General features: G+C 42.3%; 1 protein-coding gene across 1 annotated transcript; it reads left to right on the top strand.

Moving 5' to 3' along the window:
- The first annotated feature begins 3,838 nt into the window (after positions 1-3,838).
- Positions 3,839-12,685, top strand: LOC108755953 (eye-specific diacylglycerol kinase). Its single transcript, XM_018499428.1, has 11 exons — positions 3,839-5,060; positions 6,980-7,142; positions 7,243-7,919; positions 8,047-8,441; positions 8,897-9,279; positions 9,644-9,959; positions 10,059-10,248; positions 10,329-10,649; positions 11,056-11,328; positions 11,504-11,667; positions 11,870-12,685. Exons 1-11 carry the CDS (start codon positions 4,054-4,056, stop codon positions 11,917-11,919), a joined length of 3,939 nt encoding a protein of 1,312 aa, XP_018354930.1. The 5' UTR covers positions 3,839-4,053; the 3' UTR covers positions 11,920-12,685.
- Positions 12,686-12,691: the final 6 nt, after the last annotated feature.

Genomic DNA, 12,691 nt, shown 5'->3' with positions numbered 1-12,691 from the left:
CGCGTGCTTCGAGGTGGAAACCGATCACGAGAATGAACTGGCAGAGGTGCGCGTTGTGTTGCTTGATATCAAAACCGGCGTCTGGCGAGGTGATTACAATAAGAATCACGTGAGTTTTTTTGATCCATATATGAATCCGTGTCGGAAACATTCTTTCATGTGACTAATCTAGAACAATTATTTCTCGTTGCGATGAATCGTCTCGTAATTATACTAGCGATTGTGATTGGCGATTGACGATTATTTTCCAACCAGTCGGAGCAAAGAAATCAGTGACTGCTTCGTTCTGATTTAGTTAAAAAGTAATCGTAAACTGCTAATCGCAATCGTGCAATCGCTAGTGCGATTACGCAATTGTTGCCTCTATAATCCGGAAATTATGTTCTCCTCGTTTTATGAAACTCGAGGTCATTACGTGATCAGGATTTGTTAAAACATTTATAAATATAGCTTATTGCAAGACACTAAAAATCCCTCATTAAACTCTACACCTAACTTCAACTTGAAACGTTGAGAGCCTCTTAGAAGATATTGAATTCCGCTTGTTACACGAGATTCGCCTTTTTTTAGCTTAGAAGGAAAAAAAAAAGCTTACGACTCATAAGACCGTGACGTTCTATATAGAGTATATAATACTTCACAAGTCACGTTTCACGCGAAATATAATGATGCCTTCAGTCATAGATTCTATTTGATCGTTTCCGTTTGGAAACGTTAAAACAATTCAATCAAGTAGAAGTTTCATTTTAATTAACATCCGAGCCTTAACTTTACACCACACCGAATCTATATGCTGTATATAATGAATACACAATCACATACAGATAAGCGAATAACGTATTGCCCGAAGAATCACACTTCGAACTAATAAACGACACTCTACGGATGATCCGGCTACAAATTCCTTTACACTGAGGTGTCGATCCGTGCCGGTCGGTTCCTTAGCGGGAGCGTGTCGAAGGTGAGACGGTTAAGAAACGGCTGAAAGATCCCGTAGATGTTATCGCTCCACGTCTGCTGACCGTATACCACCATCTGGGCGTTTCTCGTATGCATTGTAGATTGCTCGAGTTGGCCCCGAAGCTAGGACACCGGGTGCATTTCGCGGAGGGCACGAACTTAAGATGCCGCGAAGATCCTATACCGTCCGATTCGGAGATAAGGTCAGCAGTTATTCAACTACGGAACTTGGAACAGCGATCTCTCTCTCTTTTTAGACGAGAGATTACTCGAGAGGTTATATTTGTAGAAGAAAAAAAGAAGAAGGAAAGAAAAGAAATTCAGTCCGATTTTTTTTAAACAAGATTATATATATATAGCGCGCGATTTTAACGTCTTGGCCGTCTTTGCCAAATTGATAAATGTTTTAATTTCTCGATAACACCGGGATTGTTACCGATGCTTTTTATTTGCAATCTACATCAGCACTTCCCGGTAGATTCTTTAGGATCATGTTACTGACCACGCGTTATGGCTGCAACTCAGCGTGAATTCACTGTAAACATGTATGAGAATTTAATGCACCGGTGATTTTCGGACTGATATTTGCAGACGTCGGAGAGAAAGAGAAGCGTTCGGTAGAGTGGATGTCAATTTTGCTTTATAACGTTTACTTTACGGTAGTTTATTTTATAAAAGCTGTACGAGATGAAAATGATATTTGGGTTTTTTTTTTAAACTAAAAGAAAAGAAAGTGAGAAAGAAAGAAAATAGAGAGAGAGAGAGAGAGAGAGAGAGAGAGAGAGAGATTCAAACTACATCTACAAATCCCATTAAATATGTATTTTCGACTGAACAAACAAAACGTACGAAACATGATATTCGAATATCTCAAATATCTGAATAATACAAACGCCATTAACACTGCTCGATGACTGTCGGTCTCGCGTAAAATCTCTCTCTCTCTCTCTCTCTCTCTCTCTCTCTCTCTCGCGCTCTCTTATTTTTTACCATATAAACCCCGATTCCTGACCAATACGCTTTATATTATTGCGCGCATGGTCGTGACACCTCTCCGAGAGGTAATCCGTTGCGAAGGGCGCATGAGCGGAGCACGACGAGAGGATGTACGGGGGAGGACGGAGGGTGCACACGTACAACCGCCCGCGTTCTCTCTCACCCCTTTCGACATCGGTCATCGACGAGCCCTGGCTTGCGTTAGTCCGACCGGCAATCTCGCCGCGCCGCGTCGTGTCGCGTCTCCGTCGCTATCGTCTCGTTTAAGATCGTTTATCGTCGTACGCTTTTCTCGCGGGTCGCAAAAAGAACGCGACCCGCGTGAAGGGAGGAAACCGTTCCGAAATGCGCGGATTTCGAAAAGAGCCGCGAGCCAAAGGATGAGAATTTTGGAGTGACAGGACCGCGTTGAATTCATTCCTCGCGCTATGACGCGACGCGCGTTTGGCTCGTGGACGGTGCGTAGGTGTTTCTCGCCCGAAAGATATTGCGTTTGAGCGAGAAAGGGGAAGAGACGTGGAAGAGATAAGAAGAAAGAACGAGAAAGAACGAATCTTGAGGGTGGCGAGAGAGAGCGCGGAGCGGTGCGCGAGTTTCCGTGGAATGTACTCTATCATTGATCGAGTTTATGGATCGACCGACGACGTGGCGAAGGTCGTTCGAAAGAACGAGCCTCGTTGGATTGAATATTCGTCGATTGTCCCTTGGCATCGAACGATCGTTCCTTCCCAAGAAATTTTAACCTTTGTTACAATTGACATTCGACAGATTGTCGATATGTTCAACGATGAGCGCGAAATCTTGAAGACGTTCAAGTCAACTGGAACATATCTCGTGACGGTGACAATGAGGATCAATCGATCTCCGGTCTCATCGGAATCATCTCGGCTCGATTTTGCCTCGTGCCGCGACAATAGTGCACACGACCTCGACGACCCCGATTATCACGCGTCACTGTGAAAATAAATTCCGGTGCTGGAAAACTCGATCGATGATGCCAGTCACTCAAGAGGAGAGAAACGCGCTGTGAGGGGTGGTGGTGAGGAAAGGAGACAGGAGGGTAAAGACAGAAACAGTGAGACAAAGGAGACGAGGAGAGAGGAAGGGGGAGAGAGAGAGAGAGAGAGAGAGAGAGAGAGAAGGGGGGGAGGGAGGGAGAGGGGAATGATTGAGTGCGAGGGTAGAGAGATGCGAGGGTTGACAAACGCAGAAAACAAAGCAGATGACGGATGAAAATTTGCCCACTTCGATTAATCACCGTCAAGTCTCGGAATTATATTTCTCGCTCGATAGAACGAGATAGTTTTCATGAAATTCACGTGTCGCTGATGATTGTCACATTTGACATATTTCCGGTCGAATACAGAAAATTTTGCTGCAGTGCCGGGGGATAATTGGGAGCTTTGTTCTCGTATAATTTCGAATTGTAGTGCCGAAAGCAGCAGAGAAAATATTTGGAGAATCAATTGGCAACGAAACAAAATCGACGGTGACCGTACGTTTTTATAAAACTGTAGTCGCTTCCAAGTAAACAGCACTTTATGCGAAAAATTGTGTCTAACATTGAGAAACAGCTGTAAACCATAGCTCCTATTTCTTCTTCCCGAACGTTCCTCTGGTCTCTTGATAAATTAGTTGCTTTTTCTTTTCCATTGTGATTAGTCGATTAACGTTCGTTATCCGAACGATTTTTGAAAACTTTCGAACAAAGGATTTCGGTGTAACTCTGGCCGGCGAAAGTACTTAGAATGGGCTGCAAATCGGCAGCTAAGTTCAAGCTAGAAGAAGAGACGGTCGCGTCGTCGTCGTCGTCGTCGTCGTTGTCGTCGTCGTCGTCGTCGTCGTCGTCGTCGTCACAATCATCATCATCATCATCATCATTGTTCTGTTCGACTTGTAAGCAAGCGATCCAGTCGCCGTTTAAGCGGAAGACAATTCAAGAACACGACGGCATATCCAATCTCAGGGACGAAGAAGAGAGTGAGCAAAGCATCACGGCCGTTTGTGTCTTATCCAAAAGGTCGTTCTTATTAAGAGAGAGCAGCGGAACGTCCGTTATTGCGGACGACAGCGTCGCCAGGTAGCTATTAAGCGACGATGCAGAAGCTGCGCTCGACCTTCAAAAGGTCGCGCACTCCTACGGGAGCAGAAATGAAGTCCCAATCTAGCCTTGAGGTGCCCAAGCAGATCAGGTCGGCCTCCTTCGACGAGATACAATTGCAGACACAGCGACAGGACGACCGTACCTCCTCGTCGTCCTCCACGTGCTCTCCGGCAAGATCGCAAGAATCGATGCGTGGCAGGAGGGGCTCTTCGACTTTAAAAGTACCTCAGCTGACCGGTCAACGTTCCAAGAGCTTGGACGCGTACTCCGCGAGCTCCACCTCGTCCCCGAGTCAACTTCCAGCAGGTGGAATCGAGCGGCCGGAAACTCCAACTATTCAAGTCTCCGGATGTTACCACTGTGCCTGCGTCGAGGAGTATCGGAATCTCTGGCTGGCCGAGGACATCTCCAGAGAAGAGGCTGACGCCGGGGAGATCCGTGAAGCCGACAGCTCGGATCTGTCCGAGAACGAGTCGGAGGATGAGAACAAGAGAGAGGGCAGCCCGGAGATCCTGGTCACCCTGACATCCGATGACTCGTGTGAGTCGCAATACGTCCCATCCGAGATAACCAAAGATACACCTACCGAGCCGGACTCCGAAGTCAGACCAGAGTTCCCGGAGAGGCAGCGCAGGCTGTCCAGGCAGGAGGCCTTGACCACCTTCCCCCTGGAGCACTTTTCCGCTGTCGTGTCAACCTCGACTGCGTCAGAAGCGGACGACGACGACGACGACGAGGAGAATGAGACCGTCGAGCCGTGCAGGTCCAAGTTCGTCGTACGTGACATTTTTCTGACGGTGCCGGAGCTGAAGCGAGATCGAGCCGCTTCCGTGGACTCGTGTTTCAATAACAATAAGAACGGCGGCGTAGTCGACGCGGACTCGCTGGCAGTGCCGCAACAGAGCATTAGGTCGAAGAGCGTCGACATCGTGCTGCCGACGGACGCGAGAACGAGGTACACGGCGCTGCTACCTGGGAAAGAGTCACGACCTCCGATAGGGTGGGTACGTCTGATTGGATGGAGCCGTGACCCCCGGAATGTTCTGAGCACGACGCAATCCAAAATCGTATTAATGAGCATGTTTTTATACGTATCTTATTTCGTTGCGAGATTGTAGCACTTAAACTGTAGTTATTTACCGACAAATAGAGAGATGCATAAGCAGTCTTTTTTAACAGACGCAAATAATATCGCAGCTGTTTTTTATTTATTTTTCTTACTTTGACAATTCTTTAGTTGAATTCCATCTATTGTGCATGAAAGAAACAGTATGAAATGATTTTGTTTACATTTTTGTATCGATTGCGTGATGAAGTTATGTATCTTGAGTGTAATATAGATTAGAGAAAGCTGGGTTGTTCCATCTCTCTCTCTCTCTCTCTCTCTCTCTCTCTCTCTCTCTCTCTCTCTCGATAAATTTCAATTTATTCGCTCTTTTGCTCTTGTTCTCTCTTTCTCTCTTTCGTTCTCTCTTTTGTCCATTAGATAAATTACCATATAGTTTATCCAAAGAGGGAGCAACCAGCTCTTAATCTTGCTGTTAGAGATGATGGTGGAAGCATAAACCTGCATTCAGAACGCGCTTTTATCGATAAATATATGAGCTTTTATGTCTGAAATCTACAGCATATATATTATGTGAACTATATATGCTAAATACGCGCGAATATCGTAAAAGCACATTCTTAATATGGGTCATAGAATTTTCTGGGATAAAAGTGGATATTAACATTAGCATATTAAATTATTTTTCTTAAAAATGAAAATTTATAGTAGATATAACATATATAATATTGATTCGTGTTATTAGAACGCTAATCAAATATAAACGGAGGTGAAATAATTCGTAATTAAATCACGGTGTTAATTTTATGAATTAAAACCATACCAGATATTTTATATTTCTACCATCTTCTCTGTTAATTCTTAATTTGTTATCTGTTCATATTTTTAACTTTTTATATTCTATATACGTAATTAGTTAGATTAAAATATATATTCAGTTTAAAACGAAAACTTAAATATTTTTATTTAAACATGACATTTAAACATAAGTGACATTACGAATAGAACTCTATTCTAAATTCTGACTGCAATTATAACTTATCTAAAGTGATTTTAAAAAAACAAGTAGAAAAAGGCTTTTCTTATGCTACTGTTTTCGTCTCTTTCCATTATTTACGATTCTACTTAAAAGGCCTGTATACCGTTACTTCTCTCATGAATTATTGCTTAGGACATTTCCATAAATTAGAAAGATAACACTTATCTCTGAAAAATTATGTTTATGTATTAAAAGACAAAGTAATCTATTATCGTAAGGAATTAAATATTCGGAAGCTATTGATCCAAAATCTATACCTACATGCGAGCTATACATTGCATCTTTTGTGCGGAATGATTATTACTGTTATTTATTAATTATTACACAAATCAAAGAAGTCGTACATAAAAAAAACCTCGCTAGTAGGCTACTGTAATCGTTAAATTTTTATATCCTATTTTTGAATGCACGTTTCATCAGGCAGGAAGGTAGACTGGTAGACTTAAAATTATTCATATAGCTTAAATCTTTGAGGACATCATTACCATTTCAAAGATACGACATGATTTCATTCTCGCGCTATCGGATCCTCATGAAAAAAGCACGAGCAAAGGCAGTTTGAATTATATATACTATGATATACGTGTTCTGTTTCTTTTGCGTCCTATCTTATTTCTATGCGATACGGATGAAGTTCGTATTTAAATACAAAATTACAAAAATATTTTATTATAAATATAATAAATAGTAGAAAGTAGAGCGTGGAAATTATTCTTTCGTGTTCGTTTTTTAACTTAGCGCAGTAGAACATATACATTGTTAATGTAAATTAAGTCGAAAAAAGTTTTGTGAGCGCTTCATGTAATGATTCTAGAGGAAGAGAGGATAGTGGAGAAGATAGTAGAGACGGGGGCAGTTCAAGTGGTCATCGTGAACCTCGGTCGACTCCAGATTGGGGTCCAAATGCGTTTAATGGGGAACATCTTTGGGTACCAACCGCTACATCCGGTGATTTCTGTTACGTCAATGACTGTTCTGTAAGTCGTAAAAACAAAACGCGGACGATGCTTAAGAATGACAGATGCATTCGAGATTTTGATTAATCGGATCGACATCGTGTTCTTTTTACCACACTAGAAACATGGACCCCGGTTGAAGTGTCCAGCTTGTCGTGTAGTGGCTCACGCCTGCTGTGTCGGAGGTTTAGAGTTCGCTTGCAAGCCGAGCTTTCGCGATGTAGGTGTACGTCAGTACCGCGAGCAAACGACAACCCATCATCACTGGGTCCATCGACGATCGCAGAAGGGCAAGTGTGCCAACTGCGGCAAGTCCTTCCAATCGAAGCTCAGCTTCAGTTCCAGGGAAATCGTGGCGGTGAGCTGCAGCTGGTGCAAGGCCGCTTATCACAATAAGGAGTCGTGCTTTAATGTACAGAAAATAGGCGAGAACTGCGAATTGGGCAGTCACGCGTCGATCGTAGTGCCGCCGTCATGGATTGTGAAACTTCCTCGTAAGGGTAGTTTCAAGAGTAGCTTGAGAAGATCCCCCAGAAGAAAAAAATCTGGTGATGGCTCTTACCGTCGGAAAAACAAAGAAAAAGAGAAGGAACAGAAAGAGAAAGAGAAAGAAAAAGGAAAGGACCAAGGAGAGTTGTGGATCGTTAAGCCTATACCCACGGCCACGGTAAAGCCGGTGTTGGTTTTCATAAATCCGAAATCCGGTGGTAATCAAGGAGCGAAACTGCTACAAAAGTTTCAATGGTTACTCAATCCAAGGCAGGTTTTCGATTTGACGCAGGGTGGTCCAAGAATGGGGTGAGTAAATCTGCTAACTAAATAAAAATATATATATGAACAACTGACAAGGGATGACGTATAATGTAGAGAGAAAGAAAAAGATTGAATCAGTCAAGTAAACAAAAATATATTGATCATCTTGCAGATTGGAACTCTTCAAGAAGGTTCCAAATTTGCGCGTGTTGGCTTGTGGCGGCGACGGTACGGTCGGTTGGGTCTTGTCGATTCTGGATCAAATCGGCGTTTATCCGGCGCCAGCGGTTGGGGTACTTCCTTTGGGTACCGGAAATGATCTAGCGAGAGCATTGGGATGGGGAGGTGGTTACAAAGACGAGCCGATCGGCAAGATCTTGACGAGCATAGGTGACAGTGAGACCACCCTGTTGGACAGATGGCAACTGAAGGTCGAGAGGAATCCCGATTCCAAAAACGACGACGACGGCGGCAAGGGCAAGGAAAATCTACCGCTCAACGTTGTTAACAATTACTTTTCCCTCGGTGTGGACGCTCACATCGCCCTCGAGTTTCACGAAGCACGAGGTGAGACTTGATTTTAAATTTTTACTTGCATTTACAAAGGAACCGTCAGAACCTCATCAAGTTTCACGGCTTCAGATATTCTGTAGAATATAAACAAATATTAGACCTGTATATTTTTATTTTGTTTATCTCAACGTTTACGGATAGAAACAATTCCTCAAAAATAAGGGATGTTTTGCTTCCTTCATTTAAAATCGATGAAAGACAATTCCGACGATTCCTTTGTAAGTTACATCGACGACGTCACAGATGTTGCGATTCTATCTAATTCAAGAATGTGAAATCGATCGTGTGACCGGTCAAGAATTTCGTTTTGTGAATTCAAAATGCATTGATCTTAAGAATTTCTCCTTTTTTTATTATTTAATTAAATAACATTTCTTTATGTCTGATATAAAACGTATTGTATGTGGAAGTGGATTTTGTTTGATAAATCCGCTACGATTCGTTTATAGAGGCTCATCCGGAGAAGTTTAACTCCAGAATGAGGAACAAATTGTTCTACGGGCAAATGGGTTGCAAGGACTTGTTGCTCACAAAATGGAAAGATCTCTCGGATTTCGTGACGTTGGAATGCGACGGTCAGGACATGACGCCGAAATTGAGAGAGCACCGAGTTCATGCGATACTGTTCTTGAATATCGCTTCTTACGGCGGTGGGACGCATCCGTGGAGTGCGGGAAGTGGCACTAGAGAACCCGCCATGGACGATGGCTTGATCGAGGTAGTCGGCTTAACCACTTATCAGCTACCTCTTCTGCAAGCACGTGGACACGGTACATGCATAGTACAATGCAGCACAGCCAAACTGGTCACTACAAAGACTATACCAATGCAGGCAAGCGTAATTTTTGTATCGTACTTAAATATCATTACCATCGTTTTGATAACAATTCGCATACAGATACCTAGAATTATTTTATTTCGTTTTTTTTTTTTATATCTTTGAGCACGTGAATTATTTTCTTTAACTAATATGAATCTAAGTCGCCTTCTCTTTTCATTTTCCTAATAAGCTGATTTTAATCGTTGAATATTATTATTCATTTTTACGAGTAAAGAGAATTTTTTTAGTTTGTGATAAGAATAAAATCTATTCTTGTAAATTTTACCCGATAAGTATTCATATATAATCGTATATATTCCCTGTATATAATCTATATACTTTAACTATATAATATTTTTTTAATAAAATGTTACAGGTTGACGGAGAGGCTTGTCGCCTGTTACCATCCATCATAACTTTAAGTATGTTAAATAAGGCTACGATGTTAGCGAAAAGAAGGAATACTGGAAAGCCACATCAACACACAGCAAGATTAGACAGGCTAAAGCTGCCCGTGATGAGGATAAAGATGTCGGATTACGAGGCATATCATCATAACAAGGAAATGTTGAAGGATGTGGCAGAGTCGTGGTTCGTAGAACCGCTCGATCTTGACGCTGCGACCGATTTAGAAAGCCTAAGGAAACTCTTGACGAAAGATTATAATATGGATTCGTGCTGCTTCCTTGACTGTGAGTACCGTCTCTCGCGCGAAATGATATATTTGCAAATTCGCGCATGATCCTCTGTGTAAAAAAATGCGCAAAATACGTGTAGTTCCTATTTTCTAGCGTGCACCGCGGAAAGATTCTTCAGGATCGATCGCGGCCAGGAGCAGTTGCATTACGTAACGGATGTCGCCGTGGACGCTGTATACATACTCGACGAAGACGCTGTGCAGCAGCAATCCGGCGGCCAAGCGGGACCAAGTCAGATCGTCGTGAACCAGGAAGTCAAAACCGCGCAAATTCACTTACCAAGGTACGTGGAGTATTTTCATGCGGGTCTAGCGTTAAATTTTTTTTTTTTCTTCAAAACGCATGATATGATATACGATATAGCGACGAGCATCTAAAGGAGATGCCAGCCGTAACAGAGAAGGCAAATCGACCGAACGAAGATACACGGGGGCAGGAACATCTTTCCGTCACCGGGAAGATCAAACTTTCCAGACAGCCAGAGAGCGTTTCCGAAGGTCAGAATGGTGTCAGGCCGAAGAATCCAACAAATCGGAACTCCTTGGATGTGCCGTCGAGCGAGAACAAAAACGGCGAGTCAAACTCCCATACTAGACGCGAGTCCCTGAAGCAAAACTCTCATGTCGCAATCGCTCGTACCGAACAGTCGCAGCATCAGGCTGACCGATCTCTCGCTTTTATCAGGTAAGATTCTTAGAATCTTGAGTGTGCCATTATTACTCCGGGCGTGCCATTAATTATCCGAATGATCGAGAGCCAAGAGGGGCGTCTGTGCGACGTTAGATAGAAGAAAAGGAAACTTCGAATGAAGACCACTGGTGGCTTTCAAAGCGGGTAGACCTTTATTCCACACGAGTGCCTTTTAGACGGTGTAAAAGGTATCGCGACTTGATGATATATTATGGATTATTATAAAGAAAAACTCAACACGAGCGTTACGTAAACTTTCATTCGACCGTACACTTCAATTATCTTTGCTCGGATAATTTATTCGGATAATCATTATTCACTGTCCGCGATGTTGCAAAAGTAGCTTGCGTGCAGAGAGGAAGGGGTTGCCCTAATCTGGATTTCTCATTTCTATTTGCAGTCCTCGCGACAGGCTCTTCGGTCTGAACTCGGGAGTTCACGGATTCACTACTGAATTACTAGAAAAGAACTGCGATGAAATATTGAGAGCAGCGAAGATCGGCGATCTGCCGACCTTGAAACAGCTTCATCAAAAAGGGTACTCGCTTCTGTCGATCGATGAAACTGGTCAAACGGCGCTGCACCTGGCATCGAGGCACGGACACAAAGACATTGTCAGATATCTTATTGCCTGCGCCCCACCAACAATTTTAAACATGATCGATAATGATAAGTAAGTTATCAACGAATCAAATAAAAAAAAAGGTCATCATACAATTACAAATTTAATCTAAGAATATATTAATCGCTTTTTTTTCTATCATTCTCATCCATTTTTATTTGTATCATTTCATTTTCTGTTTCACCTTGATTCCAAAGAGAGAAGTAATTTATTTCTGTTTCAACAGAGGGCAAACTGCTTTGCATAAAGCTGCCCAGAACAAACGCCGTTCCATTTGCTGTATGCTCGTAGCCGGCGGCGCCTCTTTAATGGTAAAGGACCGACACGGAAACACGCCGCATCAACTCGCGTTGATAGCAGAGGATCACGATCTAGCTGCGTATTTGCAAAGTGAGTAGTAGTCCACAAAAGCATCCTCTGTCCAATCGTCAGACTAAATTTTCTTGTTTCGTCAAAATGTAAAAGAAACACTTAATAATTTCAAGACAGTGTCATCAATCAAATTTCGTCTCTTTCGAACGTTAAACATATAACTCTAAGTAAATAAGATATAACTATCCATATACGAAACTGTAACGATATATGTCACCAGGTCAAGAACACTTTCAATTGGCGACAGACGAGATGGAGAGTGATCTCTGACCTCCAGTGTTGATCGCCACGGCCTGAACCGCCCTGAACAATTGTGACGTAAGAGCCGCTATTATTGGTGTTCTGGCAACTTCTTTTGCGGCATTTTTTCCGGCGTAACGTAACGTAAATCGCCACGTGATAATCTGATATTCCTCGTCTGTCTACTTGACGTTGACGATTACGTGTTTGCCAAATACTGACGTATTTTTCTTGTCGATACTTCGAAATTTATTCTCTAAGACACAATTATCACACATAATTATACACACACATACACAAATACACACATACACACATACACAAACGCGCATACGTATATATACGTACATAGTTGTTTCCAATCGATAATAAGTCCTTATTTTTCTCATTCGTAAACTTGTCCGAGGTTTGTAGCTCTACTTATATTCGTATACTCGGCAAGTGGACCATTATCGGTCAGGGAGCATCTAAAATTGCTCCTAAGACGAGCAAATTTATTTTTCATACGACATTTGACGTCTCTCCGGTCCAAAGTGAGACAGTCAGTTTTGTATATCTATATACTTATATATAAATACATCTGTTATCTTAGTCTCACGCAAAAACAAGTAAACAAAATGGTCCAGCCATCACATTTGCGCGATTAAAGGATGAAGGATTGCTTGTAGAGTTCGGTTCAGTCAAACGAAACGTTAAATCTGTGCCAACCGATTGTATGAAGGAACACTAATAACAATGCCAAACGAATATTGACTGTCTCATGTTGGAATATATGCAAAATATATATATGTATATATATATA

Source organism: Trachymyrmex septentrionalis, unplaced genomic scaffold, assembly GCF_001594115.1.
Source record: "Trachymyrmex septentrionalis isolate Tsep2-gDNA-1 unplaced genomic scaffold, Tsep1.0 scaffold9, whole genome shotgun sequence".
NCBI lineage: Eukaryota > Metazoa > Arthropoda > Insecta > Hymenoptera > Formicidae > Trachymyrmex > Trachymyrmex septentrionalis.
This window is presented reverse-complemented; position numbering and strand designations above follow the sequence as displayed.